The sequence below is a fragment of the Ochotona princeps genome, chromosome 17, assembly GCF_030435755.1.
Source record: "Ochotona princeps isolate mOchPri1 chromosome 17, mOchPri1.hap1, whole genome shotgun sequence".
NCBI lineage: Eukaryota > Metazoa > Chordata > Mammalia > Lagomorpha > Ochotonidae > Ochotona > Ochotona princeps.
In genome coordinates, this window is record NC_080848.1 from 50492324 (window position 1) to 50510618 (window position 18295).

The 18295-nt window shown below is 44.8% G+C and overlaps 1 protein-coding gene across 1 annotated transcript in view; it reads right to left on the reverse strand.

Moving 5' to 3' along the window:
• DNAH9 (dynein axonemal heavy chain 9) overlaps positions 1-18295 on the reverse strand; it is a 305997-nt gene that overhangs the window by 122239 nt on the left and 165463 nt on the right. The window contains exons 39-41 of the mRNA XM_058676055.1: positions 10051-10216; positions 7976-8078; positions 7190-7429 (exon numbers count right to left, since the gene is read on the reverse strand). Of these exons, the coding sequence (XP_058532038.1) occupies positions 7190-7429; positions 7976-8078; positions 10051-10216 (509 nt within the window). The remainder of the gene's footprint in view (positions 1-7189; positions 7430-7975; positions 8079-10050; positions 10217-18295) is intronic.

Sequence of the window (18295 nt, forward strand, 5' to 3'; positions counted from 1 at the left end):
CAGACACACCCAACCACTGAGTCTGTCTGAATTACGGGATAATTACGTGATTTTGAGCAGTTCATGCAACAGCTTACTTTTCTTTCTTTTTTTTAATTATTTATTATTTTTAATTCATTAATTACACTGTATTATGTGACACAGTTTCATAGGTACTTGGGTTCTCCCCACCCCTCCCCATACCCTCCCACCATGGTGGATTCCTCCACCTTGTTGCATAACCACAGCTCAAGTTCAGTTGAGATTCCCCCATTGCAAGCGTATACCAAACACAGAGTCCAGCATCTTATTGTCCAGTCAAGTTCAACGGCTTCTTAGGTATACCCTCTCTGGTCTGAAGACAGAGCCAGCAGAGTATCATCCCAGTCAATTAAAAACAGCTTACTTTTCAAACAATGTTGACTTTTTCCAGTTCTTGAAAGAATTCAGGTTAATATACCTGATGGAAATTAGTATTGTTCATCTCATCTACTCATTAGAGATGTGCATTTAATAAGTAAAAATTTGATCTGCCGGGAAGATAGTTTAATTCTCGATTTGTCTGAGCCCAATAACATAGTTTGAAAATATACAAAGTAAATGAGTCAAAAATAAGAGAATATGTCTATAATCAGAGTGGGAAAACAACATATCTTTCTTAGAACTTATAGACACCAACATCAGCAAACATATAGAAAATGCAAACAAGATGCTTTAAAAAACTCCCTGAATTGACATATTGATAAACAGCACCCTTCCATTGCAGAATGTATTTTTATGTGTATTTTGGGAGTATTCTAGAGCATAAAGTCCATCTCCACACACTTCAAAGGAATGAGACTATGTTTCTTTCAGTCAACAGTTGGATTAAGGTAGATAGGTGTTAATAAGAGAAAGCAAGCTGGAAAATCTCTAAATATTTGAAAACAATATACTTTTTGATATTCAATGGGCCAAAGAAGCTATCACTGTGAAATGCTAAACTATCACAAACAGTACTGAATGTATGAATGAGACTAAAAATATGACACATACAAGGTTGCATGATGCAGTAATGTTGCAACTGGAGACAGACTTGTAGTCTTCAAATGAATGTTTTAGATGAGACAATGGGTGGCAATTAATGATGCCAGTAGCCATATTAAGAAGTTACAAAGTGAATAAACTGGCCCCATACTCAAAGTCAGTGGGAAGAGACCCTAGAGAGCAAATATCAGCAATATCTTAAAAAGATATCACATTGAGACAATCCATCAAGCCAAACCATGGTGGCCGGACACAGAGAGGACATGTGGGTGTGCAGAACAACTGTGCTCCCTGTCCCTCTGCACATATTCCACCAAGCACCAGCCTCAGCAGGTGCCAGAACAATGGGACCTGTGGACCTGCAACGCTGTGATCTGAAAGATGCCTTCTTCCTTTGCAAGTAGCTTCTCTCAGGTGTTGTAGTGATAAAAAGCTTTGATGGTGTGTCATATTGAGCTGAGATACCAATGTTTGCTATGCAGCCTCATTATATAATGCTCAAAATATAGTCAAAGTAAATCATACTGTTAGAAATCCAGTCAGTATTGAGCCCTGGCAGGCATAGGGAAGAGTGGATGGAAGGATGGGCAAGAGGGGCTTCCGAGACGTGGGCAGGTTCTGTTTCTTGGTTTCGGTTGTACTCACATAGCTGCATTGACTTGGGGTAAATTAACCAAACTGCTTTCTGACTCTATGCTTGCCTACTACTTGTTATGTTTTAATAATAATAATAAAAAAAGAGATTAAAAAATTTCACTAGGGTTGTTTTTGTTTTATTCCATGAAAAGCTAATTTTTGGTGGAAACAAAATTTTAAAATCCACAGACAGTTTTATCATAACATATGCATCTCTCTGTGAATGTTTTCGGAACTGCATTGTCTGTTTGTCCTGGCCTCTTTAGCCTCATTGCCTCTCCCTAGGGCTCTGTCATATGTCCTCATTGGGGAGGGGGAAAGTACGGAGCAGGAGTGCTGACTTCTGGGACTTTGTGTCGGACAGTGAGGCCAACTCTCTATGACACTTACAAACCCCGGCACAGCCCAACAATCGGGCAGACTGACAATTAACGGTGGCGGACGTGTGAGCATGTCAAGTGTAAACTTCGCACTGTCTTAATTATCTGTAGCCCCGAGATGGGAACGGTTGATGGTTTCTGCTACTCAGGCTGCCATCAAATTCTAATTTGGACAGCGTGAGGGAAGTGCAGAGAAAGTTTGCATTATTGAACCTTAGTTCAAACTGGAGGAAGGAAAACCACAGCGGCTCTCTAAGCAGTGCCCATCTCCTGCTGGGCATTCAACCATCTCCTTAATCTCTTCCATCAGAGCTTCAGACAAGCAGTCACAGAAGGAGGGAGGGAGTAGAGGGAGACAGAGGCCAAGCTGAGCTTCACACTCCCTTCTGGGGGAGGTGGGAGGAGGGCATCCTCCCACACTTGGGGCAGATGTCTGACAGCTTACAGGTGCAGGGGTCAGGCAGGCATACAGAGTCTGGGTGGTTTGTCACTCAGGCTGCCAAAGTCAGGTAAAGAAACAGGTTTGGGTGGGCAGGAGCAGAAGACTAGGTGTGCATGAGGCTTAGCTTCCACCCAGCATCTCTGCCCTTTCCTTCCTCCGTGACACTTCAGCAGTTATCACTGAAAACCAGATTGGACCAGAACAGCCCATTCCTAGGAAGCCCTCTGTGGCCCTTAATCACCTCCATGGTAGGAATGAGCGCTCTCATGGCAGCTGTTATGGCCACAGCTTGTTACTTATGTCATCACGCTCAAGGTAGCGGAGCTGTCTGTAGCAGTTCTGTCTTCTCTAAATTAGGAATCACCGACAGTATTGTACCCGATAGGTCGTTGTGAGGGTTCCATCTGCTAATTAATATGAATGTACAGCACTGAGTCCAGAACAATGTTCTCTGTTACTACAGCCTAGAGTCAACTCTTTCTGAAGTCCTCCCTGGCAAATTTTCCGAGCCCCTGTTAAATAGGGATGATAATGCCTGTCCCAAAGTGTTATCCTGAGTATTAGTTATTTCAACTTGCACAGGTGACAAGGTGATGTCCAGGTAAGAGCTAAGGCTGGGCTGTCTGACAAAAGGCACTTCACAGACTCAACCCCCTTCAGTCCTGCTGCTGGTGAGCAATGCAATTTGGCTCAAACACTCTGAACTCTGTGGGTGCCAGGAGCCCCATTCTACAGGGTTGCAGAGGCACCTGAGGGAGGGACCAGAAAACAATTTCTCAATTAAGGCCCAATGAATGGGTCAGCAGGAGAGATATTACTTCCTGGTTTTTTGAGGACCTTTCAGGCTTACAGCTGAGAGTGTCTTGCTGCATTAATCAGTATTTTCTTCTTGGGAGTTCTGATGAGAAAGGATGGTTTGGGGTGGAAGGGGTCTAGGCCATGGACCTCAACACCTGAGTTCCAGTTCCTTCACTGGACAGCTGTGGACCTTTCAGCAATATACATGATCTCTGTTTCTTTGGTTTTAAAACAAGTTACTCTCTGGGAGCTACCTCTGGACAGTTGTGCTATCCTGAGCCAGCTCCATGAACGTTGAGACCTTACCAGGCTATGAGGCTCAGGGGCTCTGCCTTCTGGTTAAGGTTTGCTGCTGTACAGCTCTTAGAGTCAGGAGGATTCAGTCTTGACTGGAATGTGCTGATCTTAAGTCCTCAGGGCCTGGATCTTTGTGTCCTACCTGCACAGCCAGTGCTCTTGGATAATAATTAATCCCAAGTACCTGTGCTCCATCCAGTGGGTCATGTCACTTTTGACACTTCTCTGTGCATGCAGCATCTGCTTGGTGTAAAAGGCATTCTTCCCTCCATAACAATTCAATGCTGTGTGGAGTTTCTCTGCAAAGAAGCTCCTGCAGATTCTTGTGCAGGCTGGAAGAGTTGTGATTTCTGTCACATGAGGATGCTGCACTTGACTGGGGGATCGGTGGGAGCAGGGGAGGGGTGTTGGCGGGCAGGGCCTAGGTTTTCTGGACTGCCCCTCTGAGGTCCTGATGGGGCAATAACTGTGGGCTAAGACAAGTCTCCACCATTCAAGTGTTGGGGAAATTTGAAATGACTTGGCAGTACAAATGGATCTGGAATTTTTAGGGCTGAGGTCACCCCCAAGGCTGCAGATGGCATACTGGCAATACCATGCACAGGAGCTAGGAAACAACATTCTCTTGCATAGTTTGGGGAACTTTCTTTGACATCTCAAGAACAATGGGGAGACCCTGGAGAAGTTTTCTCTCCTTACCCTCTATTCTTTTTTCTCTTCCTCCCTCCCTTCTTTCCTTTCCTTCCTTCCTTTCTCTTTCTCTCCTTCTTTCTTTTAAGATTTTATTTAATTATTTTAATTTTGATGATTTTTACATAGTTGATTAGGGTGATAAGGGTCAAGGGCTACAGGAAGGTGGGTGAGACCATTATTCCCACATTCTGCTTTTTTTCCTTTCTGTGTCTGGGGGAAGAGGGGAGATAAGAGAAGAAGCTACACCCAGACTCCCAAATGCTTCTGTACCCTGGGGTGGAGAACAGCCACCCGACACCACCCCAGGTTTCCTGATGTGGGGCATGATCTGAGGGTCCTGCTTAAGAGGTTTTGATAGTTGAACAGTTTTGAATTACTGCCAATCCCACCACTCCAAGCATGATGAAATCTCTCCAGAATCCATTGGTTGACATAGTCCACCTTAGAGTCTCCGCTTATCCAGGTTTTCACTGCCAACACTCCTACTCCTTGACTGGGATAGTTGATTGATTTGTTCTGTCCTCCATCCTCTGTTATGGTACCAGGTGTCCCCTGCAGACTCCAATGTACTGTCACATCTTCCATGTGCTCCTGGATATGCTGTCCACTGCCCAGTCTAAGCCACAGAAGAGGTCCAGCTCTGACACATGCACTCCATGGTCAGACCACAGAACCTGCAATTCTTTCCATGGTTGGGGTTCTGAGTCCAGCAATTCAGCTGGGGGGGATCCCCAAAGAAACTTCATGTGAGGTGATCCCAGACCTGATTCTTATGTGTGCTTGCCAATACAGGGTCCAGCACAGTCTGTCACCCCAATCAGCTTATGCACATATTGGTGGTTGTAATTGCTGGGTCAATTCTATCTGCAGCCCTGCCTTCTACACAAACCAATGGGTACTGCAGTCCGGTCTGATCCTGCACACCACATACTCAGCTTTCCCATAAACTAATGAAAGCTGCAGCCTAGTTGGAGCAACCTGCAACAACCCCCACTAGGCCTGCCCCTGCCTTGGTTCCCGTGCTTGCCAGTATGTACAGCAGACACTGGTCCTGTCTTTCCCACATCCCAGTCAGCTCTCCTACATGTCAATGGGCCTAGTTCAACCCAACTAGCCCCACTATCCAGCCCAAACACATGTCGGTGGGTGCTACTCTCTGTCCAGCCATGCCTGCCCTAGTTCTGGTTCTCATGCTCACCAGTTGAAGTGACAATCCAAGAGGGAGGTGTCCACTATTTCTTCACTGGGCCCACTCCTATTACCAGATCTTGTATTCTCCAGTTGTTTCTGCAGTTTAACTTGAAAGAATTTGCCTCGCCCCCATGCCAGCATCGGCCAACTGATGCTGTGGCAAAGTCCAACCAACCCACACTCATTCTGGCTTATGCATGCACCAGTAGGAACAGTCAACCCAGCCTGGCTTTCCCCTGATCCAGCTCACACAAGGCCAACAGGTGTTGTAGCCCTGCCCAGCCTAGTCTGCCCCCATACCAACTCTCATGTTCACCAGTAGGAATAGTGACCCAGCAGGGGAGCCCCATGCAGTCCCACTACTGGCTTCGTCCCCTCCCCTCCTGGGTCTCATGTATATTGGTTGGGTGTTACAGCCCAGTCTGGCATGGCCCACCTCACCTTGGCATTTGCCAGTGGGTGCTGTAGCATGGAGGGGCCTGTTCCACCCCCAATTGCAGCTCAGGCTGGTGGGGGTTACAGCCTAGCCCAGCCCAGCTGACTCCCAGTCCTGGTCCTCATTTGAACTGGCTTGTGCTGCGGCCCAACCTGGCCTGACCCACATTCCATTCTGGTGCTCAGAATTGCCAGCGGGTGATATGCACTGGCTCAGCTTGGTTCGCCTCTGACCTGTGCCAAACGTATGCTGGTTGGTACCATTAACTGGCCTTGTCTGGGCTGTTCCCTCTTGTGGTATGCTAGCATTGCAGAGGGTAGCTTAACGTGAAGCACCACAACTGAGATCATTAGACCGTCTCTGATTTACCATGGTTTAATTTAGCAGTTTGTTTGACTTGTGATGTTTCAAAGTGTACGTATATGACCATTCTGCTTGTTACTTTCAGCACTGTATGTAAAAATGACATGAGATACTCAACAATTGTAAAATAGGTCTTGTAGGCTAATGTGGATGTTCTAAAGCATGTTAAATTTAGACCAGCTAAGCTGTTATGTTTGAAAAGTTACTGCATTTTCAATTTGGAGATATTTTCTTTTTTTCCAAAGATGTATGCGTTTGTTTGAAAGGCAGAGCAACAAGGGTAGAGAAAGAGGGAGAGAGAGAGGCACAAGGGGAGGAGACGAGAGAGAGAGGCAGAGAGAGAGAGAGAGAGATATCTCATGTACTGATTCACTCCCCAAGTGGATGCAATGGCTAGGACTGGGTCAGGTTCAGGCCAGGAGCCTCAAGCTGCATCTGGCTCCTTGACATTGGTGGCAGGAACCTCAATATGACTATCCTCTGCTTCTTTCCCAGGTACCTAAGCAGGGAGTCGGATCGGAAGCAGAGCAACCAGGACATGAACTGGTAGCCCTTCTACGGGATGCCAGTGCTGTAAGTCCTGATTTGACTCTGTGTGCCAAAATGCCAGTCCCAACATCTGCAGATTGCTTCAACTTACAATGTGTTTATGGGAAGGCAACTGCTTGGTACATGGAGGAACTGCTTGGTACCATGTTCTCTACAGAACACTCAGCCTCCTTCCGAGTGAAAGAAGCAACTCAGAAGTGCATTCTGCTTCCTTAGCAGTACTTTGATTGGCAAACAGGATTCTACTTTGCTACTTTTCTCCTGGAGCCCATGGAAGTCTGTTTATGTTTGCGACTCCACATGAGCCTTACCTTTGCTTAAGCATTTGCCACTCATTACTTCAGACTATCGCGGGCAAGACTGAGCCTTCTGGGTGTGTCTTAGACCAGTCTCACTCACCTGGAAGATGTTGGCAAAATCTCTGAGATTGAAGATATAGTGGAATTTCATGGCTGTGGGCAAGAATGTGGTGGCGATTTTCTGGTGGAACGTGAGGGCCAGCTGGATCAGCTGGGGGACGGCCTTGTGCAGGGAGGCTGGGAAGTTTCCCAGCTGCAGGTGCTGAGTCAGGAGGGTACTGTAGATGGAGGAGAGGGCATCTGCTCCCGGGAAGGAGAGGACGAACACACAGAAGTGACGCTACATGGGGAAAAAAAGGCGTAGGAAGAGCCCGTGAGTCAGGAGCCCTTGGTCATGGAAAGAAAATCACCTCTCCTGGATTTAGATAAAGGATTGGATGCTTCCTGTACTTGAACTTCTCGGGTCATGTTTCTCATGCTACCCTCATTCTCAGGTAGAACCTAAACCTCACTGCTACAGGGAATGGCTTTGAACCTCTGGTCCAAGATACATGCATGGGTTACTAGAAAGGGAACCAAACCTGAACTTGGGTAACTCGAAGTCCAGATCTGAGCATTCCGTACCAAGTATCCCCATGGCCTTGAGAAAATAATTTTATGTCTCTGAAAGGCCCTCAGCTGAAGGGACACAGAGTTGATGAACTTTGCAATTCCTCCAGTTTTAAAAGCTTTCTGATCCCCTTAGAAATGCAAGTTAACATCCTGTCTGATTTGCCATCCTGAAAGGCTGGATTGGAGAAAGGTCAAGTATTACTCGCTATAAAGAGAGATCAGCCCTGCTACGGTAGTGTTAGGACCCATGTACTACCCCTACTTGTCTCTTTACCTGAAGCCGTGGGTTGATGGTGAAGCTGCCTGCAGTTGGGTTCATACAGGAAATATACTGCACATTCATGATCTCCTTCAGGGACAGCTTGTTCCGATCGTACCTGGGACCGTCAGAAGACATGAGTAAAGCATGGGGGCCAAGGACAATGAGTGCTCTGTCAGGTGAGTTGGCTATATCCGCATTTGGGTGATCAAAAAAAGGTCTATGGCTCCTACTGGAGATTGAGAAGAGACAACAGCCTAGGACAAATTCCTGAGGCAGTCAACATCAACAAGGGTTGAGTTAAGGGGTAGGAGGAAAATCAGGGGTGTGCAGTATTGCAGGAGCAAGGAAAGGCAGAGTTTCCAAAACAGAGTATGGCCAACCACATCCAGTGTTGCAGGGAAAAGAAGAAAGCTAAATAAAGGCTCCATAAGGGTCCTTTGGGCTTTGCAATAGCAATGCAATAATGTACAGGGAAATACATTAAGTCGTAGTGGATAGAGCAGACAGCAGGAGATGAGGGGGTGAGGTCAGCAGAGAAAGAGGTACATAAAGAGAGAGAGAGAGATGCATAGAGAAAGAAAGCCGGAATGCTAATTCGACACCGTTTTTAAAAAACACCATAAAGGAATTAATACAAGTTTGTGTGATGTGAAGGAGCTAGTAGGGAGATAGCAGTGGCCAACTGAGTAAGTTAGGACTCTAGGGTTAGGAGAAGAGTAGAACCAACGTGCTGATGGATGGTGCCTTGAGTAAGACGTAAAAGTGGAAGTGGAGCAAATGAAGTTGGCTGGAGTTCCACATGGGTTGTACAGATGCAGAAGCAAGCAGTGGGGAAGGCATCTGTGTTATTTCTAGTTCTCCATCAGCTGGGGTGGACTGGGAAGTCTGAGGAGAGAGCAGATGGTTTGAAAGACACATTTCTGGGAGAGGACTTGTAAATGGACTCTTTCTCAGCGGCCAGTTCTATGTGTATATGTGTCGGGGGCTTGACCCAGGCTTGTCTCGAGTCACTGAGCTGCTTTCATTTTCCTGGCCAAGTTCAGGTCTTTGGCCATCAACAACCATCCTGTTGCAGGAGGCTGCGTCACTGCTTAAGTGTTGCTCTGAGGAGGCTGAGACCATGAAGGTCTGCAGACCCCTGTGAAGTGGGCACTTGGTGTGCTGGTGTAGTGCTGTGGGGATGTTGGAGAGGTTCATTCTACTTTAATGATGTGGAGACTATTTCTGGAAAAAAAACGTAACTTCTGGGTTGAATTCTGAGGAAAAAGGGGCTTTTCCTTCGTGAGAGCTCGGTTTTGTCTGCGGTTAAAATTTTCATGTGGATTCTAACGGCCCTGCTTTCGGTATGTATGCATTTGTTGGAGTGTGTTGGGGGAGAGGTCTTTTGTCTGATGATTCACTCGTGAACGCCTGCAATGGCTTGGGCAGAGCTAGCCCAAAAGCAGGAGCCTGGAACTCCACCTGGGTCTCCCCTGGGGGTGGCAAGAATCATTTCTGCTGCCTCCCAGGAGGCCCATTAGCAGGATAGAGAGAAGAGTAGTTGCAACTTGAGCCAGGCACTCTAATATGGGTTGCAGGCATCCCAAGAAATTCCCCTCCCTGATTGACAGGTCCAGATGTGGAGACATAGTTTCGTATGCATCTCTGCATCCAGATCAAGAATTGACTGCCAGTGAAACAGTTGTAAGTGTCGTGACAGTAACAAGCTGGACTATCTGCCGTAGTCCATGTCTACAATGTCGGAAAACACTTCAATAGTGGAATGATGGACTTAATGACTGTTTATGAAGGACGACCCATTGTTTAATACTAGAGGGGAAATCACTGTAGTGGGAGGGTACTTGTGGAAGGGGAGGGGGAAATCCCAGAGCCTAAGAAACTGTATCATGAAATAATAATAAGAAGAATAAAAGATATTCCTCTCCCTATGCCCATTCTCTCCCCACAATGGCCCTGCTAGAAACAAGCTCAGGAGGTGGAAGAACCTCTGAGGAGTGGGATTAGCAAGGGGACTTTCATCCGGTCCCAGGGTTCAGCTGAGGTTTGCCCTTGAGCTTGGCTCCTGCCCCCTGCGCGTGTGCTCTTACCAGTGGCCATAGTCCAGATGTTGCCTGATGAGGGTGTGGGGCTGCACAGTGCCGTAACTGTCCACCTCGGGCATGTTCATGTCGTCGATGAAATAGATAAGCTTCTTGCTCCCTGGGGGGCCATAGTTTCTTCCTGCTTTCTTTTCCAGAGGCTTCTCCAGTACAGCTGAGGAAGAGAGATCTGGTTAGCAAAAGAGGGATGGCTAAGACTGAGGCAGTGCAGGTGTTGGGGATGAGCTGTTGTGTGCTGTGCACACATGTGTGTGTGCAAATAATAGCAATGATGATGATGACGGCAACAGCAAGAAAAATCCCACCAAACTGGGGGCATTCTATAGGATCAGAAAGTGAAGCCAAAAATTATTGGGCATTCATGATGGTATCTTATTGAATATTTTACCGCGGTGCTAGTGCTTTATCATCTCATCCAATCTTTGCAAACATCACTGTAAGACCTAGTAGTATCACCCTGTTTTACAGATGAAAGAAACAAGGCTCAAAAGAACAAGCCAACTTTAAAAGGAGAGCAACCAGAGCTGTGAACCCTCAAATGCCACACTACTTCTGACATACTGTGGTCCCTAATTTTTTTTTCTTTATGGACTAGGCATGGAAGAGCCCTTCACAGTCCTAAGCCCAGGGACTCAACCCTCAAAGAAACCTACCATAACTGTGTCCCAGGTAGACTGACCCTGTCTCCCTGAGACAGGCAAGGCATATGAAGGATGTGATTTCCATCCCAGTGCTGGCCTGAGGCCTCCTCCACTTTGGGCTACAGAAGAGGATTTGGGCTATTTTACCAACACTGCTTCCTGGAGGGTTCATCTCATGAGGTTTTCCTCCATGGGGGGATGGAATCTGCAGCCTCAGAGTTCTCAGCTGCTTCCAGCATCGTGAATGAACCGCTCCCTGCCTTGCCTTCAGTTTCTTGGCCCCCCGTGGGGGCATCTCAGGGAGGACTCTCTGGAGACTTCTATGGGACCTGCCTTGTGGAGCTGCTCCTCAATTACTAAAGCAAAGGGGGAGGAATCAAACCCAATGGTTCCCAGGCAGACAGGGACTTGTTTAGAACGAACTTAAGTATTGGTGATGCATACTTTTTTTTTTAAACTTAAAGCAATTAAATATTTATGGATTGCAAGAAACAACACTTTTTTTAAAATTCCAGCTGGAAGCACTAAGCAGCATCATCTGATCTCTCCTCAAGAGAAACACGTTTGTAAACAAGGAGAAGGTGTCAATAGACATCGGAAGGTGACAGATAGAAAGACAAGCTCCTTCAAGCAGCTTGAATATTCTAATTTTCTGGTCCTGAGTTAAATGAAGTGTCTCAAATATGATTACATTTAAATTTAATTAGCATCCAATTAACATACACTATCAACCAATTAATCACCCAACACCTTCTCTCCACTCCCACCCTCTCCCCCTCCAAGCACACACAAAGATGTTAACAACTATATAAGAGATCTTTCAAAATGAAATATAATTAACGGGGGTTCCAAGGACATGTTCTGAATTTCCTTCTCATAGGAAATTCTCTGCCTGGGAAGACTTGTGTCTCCTCTTCCCAAGGCAATGATATTCAAATCAACCCCTGGGATGAAGCCGACCCTACAATTTGGGTTGATTCGGCACTTGATATTCCTTAAGAATTACTGAGGAGAAAAGCATGCTAGGTGCTGATGGGAGAGAAGGGACTCCCCTGTGGAAAAGACAGAAAATGGATTTCGTCTTGGGCTGAATTCTGCCTCCTGGGATGCACCTTAGCAAGAAGCTGGATCCGAAGCAGAGATGGCACACTCAAACTCAGGTATTCTGATTGGGGGTGTGGGCATTCCAAGGGGTAGTTTAGTCCCAAACACCCGCCCCTCCCAATGAATTTGATTATGCTAATGAATCCAAAAAAATAGGGAAAGATACTGTTACTACCTCCAATTGACATGAAAGGCATGGAGGTGAATTTGTCACAGTCAGAATCCAGGATTTGGTTAGGTTTCCAATGCTTTTTTTTTTTTTTTTTAAGATTTATCTTATTTTTACTGGAAAGTCAGATATACAGAGAGGAGCAGAGAAGAAAGATGTTCCGTCCGATAATTCACTCCCCAAGTGGCCACAACAGTCAGAGTTGTCAGAGTTGTGCTGAGCCAAAGCCAAGAGCCTCTTCCAGGTCTCCCATTCGAGAGCAGGGTTCCAAGACCCTGGGCCATTCGGGACTGCTTTCCCAGGCCACAGGCAGGGAGCTGGATGGGAAGTGGGGCTGTTGGGATTAGAACCAGCTCCCATATGGGATCCCAGCGTGTGCAAGGTGAGGACTTTAGCTGCTAGGCTACTGTGCTGGGCCCAGGATTCCAATGCTTTCATTCAGAGACAACCGTTTACAAAGTATTGCCAAAGATTTATTTATTTCTTTGAAAGCCAGAGTTACACAGAGAGGGAAAGACAGAGAGACCTTCCATTCTCTGGTTAACTTTCCAGTTGCCTGCAATAGCCAGGGCTAGTTTAAGCCAAAACCAGGAGCCAGGAGCTTCCTCCAAGTCTCCCATTTGAGTGGCAGGGGCTTCAGCACTTGGGTCATCTTCTGCTTTCCCCATGCCATGAGAAGGCAGATGGATGGGAAATGGTTCTATCCAGGACACAGACAGGCGCCCTTATGGGATACCAGCACTGCAGAAAGTGTCTTTACTTCCTAGGCCATAGCACGAGCTTTTGTAAGCTCTCACATCCTACCCTGCCTAGATCATCCCTCACTGGGTAAACCCATCTGATTTGGGTTGTTCCTGACCATGCTCACTGACTGTATTCAACCCTGAACTCCTAAGCAATTCATTCATTTATCCATAGGCAAAGCTAGGGACCCAGATCTGGCATGACCAACATGCACAGATCATGGCTCTTTAACAGAGCCTGATGAGATATTCTTACTGTCTCTTAACAAGTTTCCAGCAGACGAAAAAGCTGAGCTCTGCAGAAATCACTTATCTTGAGGTTGAACAAGTACTATATGGCAAAGACAAGATTTTAACCCAGGCTGGAGCCTCATGTAATCACTATTGCAAACAACCTTTTTTAAAAAAAAATTTTTTTGGCTATGATTTACGTATTTATTTGAAAGCTACAACAACAAGAAGGAAGAGGGAAAAAGAGAGAGAGATCTTCCATCTGCTGGGTCAATCCCAAATGGCCACAATGGCTGAGCTGGGCCAGGCTGCAGCTAGGAGCCAGGAATCCATCTAAGTCTCTTATGTTTTTTGTGGGTGGCGGGTCCCCCAAACTTGGGCTGTCTTTTGCTGCTCCCCCAGGTACATGCGCAGAGAGCCGGATTGGAAGTAGAGCAGTTGGGACTCTAATGGAACTCTGACATGGGATGCCCGCTTTATAGATCATGAGTTCGCCTAATTGCTGTGTAATACTACTGGCCTGTAGCATATTTTGGACAGAAATCACTATTAATTAACCATTTTTTTACTTTATATTGACCTGATTTGTATACCTCTGGTTGAAATATTTTCCTTCATGTTACCTTCTTTTCATGTATTATAACTTCTGGGTTATTTCGTAATGGCCTTGCACTTACAGTTACAAACAATAAGATGCCTTGTAAAAATTATAAAAATGATATAAATTCATTTTAGCCATGTAAAATATATCATCAAGAATTGGAACAATGAAAGTGAAAGTCATCCATAATGCTGTCACTCAGCAGTAAACAAAATTTTCAGTACATTTTTGTATTTGATTCTAGTCAATCGGCTGTTAGATTTTTTTTCTCTACAGTATAGAATTATAATGAGTGTGCGTATATTTGCTATTTCCTTTTAGTGTATCCCAAACCTCTTTGAAGGAAAAGATCCTCCTAGATTGGGATTTTAATTGCTGCATGTGTTGTGCAATTTTGATAGATCAAAATTCATAAAATGACTCCTCTATTGGTTGAAACATGCGTTGTGTTCCATCTCATCCTACTTTGAACCGGCTGTAATTCCCATTTGATGGTAGATCTTTGGTGCGTTAGCTTCTATGTGTGTCATCTGGTTTTCTGAAGACAGTGAGTAGCAGAGAGCTGTCTGTCAGGGTGGGAGCAAGGTGCTCCTTGGAGGCTGAGTTTGATTGGGTCTTTGAAGCTCTTGTCTAACCTTAAGCTCTTAACAAACAGGTTGCAAGAGATCCATCTTACAAAACATTTCAGGCATTGGAGCTTCTGTCTAATTAGTGTAATTAAGTACTCAAATATTTGTGGAAATAGTTACTGAAGTCTTTGCTGGAGGGTGAAAGAACACAGGGCTGTAATGAAAGTGCTCTTTGGCCTTCTTTTCGACTGAAATGATGAGTCCCTTGGCACCTTTACCAAGTTCTTTGCTGTTCCTTTTCTGTTTCTAAACTGTCCTGTCTGTGGGCCTTTGTAAATATCTTCTTTCTTTCTTCTTTTTTTAAAAAGTACGTTTCCAAAAAATAGTGAAGAGACGTAAACTGATCATTTTAAACACAAAGACTAACACGGGATAGCAAAGCAATATAGAATGAGAAGAAATTTCCTTGTGTTGGTAATTGAGGATGACATATGATTACTGCAACTAGATAAAATTCTGTCTCACATTTTGCTTTATGAACTGCTTGCTTCAAAGCTCAGGGCAAATTCTGTGTTTAATTATAGCAATGGTGCCATCCCAGATTACTGGTCCAGATCTGTCTCTTTTCTTGTAAGCAGATTGCCCTGGCACTAAATTCTGGGAGGCATATACTTACAAAATAACAAAATGGTCTTTGCCTGAAATTTTATGGAAGACATAACAATAACACCAAATGATCTTTTATCACACCAAACCCAAGGGTTGATCATTCTAGTAACTGTTACTTAGAGTAAGGTCATCCCTTCATTGGGCAATGTCCCTGGGTTTGTGGAGTTCCTAGGGCATTGGGGTGGAGGCTGAACACACATCAACATCCTCCGTGCCCGGAGGAAGAGGTGGCTGTTATTTAGCCTATGGGTTGTGCAGGCTGAGTTGATGGTAGGCTGAGTTTCTCAATGACCAATTGTGGGGTCTATTGCATTTGCAATCAAAGGGAAAGAGACACACACATGCCCTGGGTGTCAGGTGAGCAGAAAACAAGATAGTGTCCTGATGTGGACATTCAGATGCAAGGCTTAAGGCCTGGGCATTTAAAGAAACCAGCATCACAGGTTAGGGAGCCTAGATTCCAGTCTTGATTCCGGCTTACTCCTAACTCTGACTCGGGAGTCGGCCGGTGATAGCTCAAGTGGTTGGGTCCATGCCCAAACCAGACTGGGCTACCCTGCTTTAGCTTTGCCCAGTCCTAGCTGCTGTGGGCATTTGGTGGAGTGAATCAGTGGATGGAGGGTCTGTCAGTCTACTTCTCTCTCTTTGGCTCTCAAATAAGTACATTTAGAATATAATAAATCAATAGGTCCACAATTTACAGTCTTTTTGAAACAGAAGGTAACAGCTTGATGAAGTCAATCAGCTTTGCTATTAACTCATGAGCTAACTTGATTTCAGTCACTTAACACCCTTAAGTATTCACATCTTGTAAAAATGGGAACTATCATTGTATCTGTGATGAGCATATTTCCAAAAATCCTTTTCTTTTTTAAAAATTTATTTTTATCAGAAAAGCAGATATACGGAGAGAAGGAGAGACAGAGAGGAAGATTTTCTACCCATTGGTTTACTCCCCAAATGGCCCAACAGTTGGAATTGAGCTGAGCCAAAGCCGGGAGCTTCTTCTGGGTCTCCCATATGGGTACAGGGTCCAAAGTCTTTGGACCATCCTCCCTTCATGGCTTTCCCAGGCCATAAGCAGGGAGCCAGATAGGAAGTGGAGCAATTAGGACATGAACTGGTACCTATATGGGATGCTGACACTGCAGGGGGAGGATTAGTCAGTTGAGCCATGGTGCTGGACACAAAGGTCCTTGTCTTTGTTCATTACAGCTGGGGTGGCAGTGTGACACAGTTCTGAACAGCAAGGTAACGGCATTTTTAATGATTTTCACTTTCATCATTCCAATGCTCGATGCGTTTCAGCTTGCTAAAATCAAGCTACATCACTTTTATAATTTCTACAAGGTACGTTATTGTTTGCAAAGCCTATGAAGTTCAGGGGGTGCTACCTTTTCCTTCGTGATCATTACCTGTATCCTTTGTTTTTCTACTTGGAATGTGGATGTGATGGCCAGAACAGCAGCCATTCTGCCGCCCTGAAAGCAACCAAGAGAAGAGTAAATATATTATCGCTGAGCTGTTGGCATTTGAAGCTGCCCTTCTTCACAGCTCTAAAACAGAGAAGTATTATGTATGCCACTACTGTTAGATATTCTTCTACTATTTCAATCAAAAGCACTACTGATAAATGACTGATAGGGTAGAGAGGAATGTGTGTGTGTGGTGAGTGGGTGGGAAGGTAAATGGTTCAGTGGAAGGGTTGGCACATGGTAAACGCTAAAGAAATGGTATACTCTTCACTTTAGTGAGCTGTATGCATACCCCTAAGCATTGCCCTTGTCGGTACTTCAGGGACCTCTGACTCTGTGTGGAGGATAATTCTCAGCGGGAATCCACAACTGGATTAATGACAGGCGGGATACAGGTATCAGTGAGCAGCTGCCCTTCAGCAACAGCACATCTGACGTGGAGAAAAACAGCCCTGTGAGGTCTCCCTGAAGTGAGCAGCGGACGGGCAGGGTGATCTCCAGGGTGGAGCCTGTCTGAAAGCTGAGATGTTTCTTTCAGAAACATGAATTTTGTTTTAGTGCACTTGATGCTAAGCTCGTTTTTTCCCCGCAAAGGGGGTTCGCTTGTGTGCTTTCTGTTTCACCAACTGAGCCCTAGAAATCTTTGCAAAAACAAACAGAATAGATAAATGGGTAGATAAGTATGAATTTTGTGAATATTATTATAATAACTGCTTCCATGGACTAGACACTTATAATATGCTAGGACTTATTCTGGGTGTTTTATGTATTTTATTTAACTCTTCAAGAGCGACAAGAATGAACTATTGATACACCGAACAATGTGGATGGATCTCAAAATCACACTGATACCAGCCAGCTGCCCTCCCGCCAAAAAACAGAGTACACAGTGTGTGATTCTATTACACAAAATTCTGAAAAATGCAAATCAGCAGTTGCCTGGAAGTAGGTGGGGTGGGAACGTTGAGTTGGGATGGTTCTCAGAGGGACACAAGGAAGCCTTTGTAGGTGATGGGTATATATTAATCTCAATTAGGATGAGGCTTTTATGATGCATAGATATTTCAAAACTGAGCAGATATGTTTGGCATATTATATGCTAATTATAACCGATCTTTTTAAAGAAAAATAGCACAGATCATGCTTCCTTTCAGTCAGAAAATGGGTGAGCTCTGATTTTTTTTTTCACACAATGGAATTTCTACCTGATGGTGAGAAGCAGTGAAACAGATGTGCAGGTCTGGATGAAAAGTTAGTGACCAAAGGTAAGTAACGGTAGTGCCACGCTTAAACTGTAAATGCTCCTGGCAAGGTTCTCTGTGTTCTGGGTGCGTGTGCATATCAAAAACTTGGTGTTGGAATGATACAAAGGAACTTCAGTTAAACAGGAGTTGGAAGGAACAAGGGCTGGGCGGAGGATTAGCTGTAGTGACAGTGCCTGCAGCCAATGCAAAGTGACAGCTTTCAGCATCAGTAAAATCTGTATAGTGCTTCATGGACATCTGTTACATTAGTGTCTGTGCTTTTCTGTATGCTTGGGATGTTAAAAAAAATAGCTTGAGTAATTCCCCTTCTCACTCTCAGCAGACAAGTGCTGCTATCACTTCCTGGTGTGTCCTTCTGGGATTCTCGCTATGTATCTTTCTATCTGGCATCTGTCCATTTACCTATCTCATCTATGTATGTATGTATGTATTTTCTTATGTCTCATCTATTTATCTATCCATCATCTTTATGCATCTATTGGTTCATTGATCTACCATTAATCTATTAGCTATTTATCATCTCTGTATGTATTTATCTGCTTGTCTGTATATCCATCGTCTACTTATCTACATACTTATCTACCCATTATCTATTCATTTATCTACCAATCACCTATTTGTGTATCTGCATGTCTATCTACTTTACAGACCTACTTATTTATCTATAAATACAATACTTATGTATCTATAAATATAAATACACCTGTGTATCTACTTGCCAACGCATCTACCTACTTCTTTATCTATAAATGGGTCATGTATCACC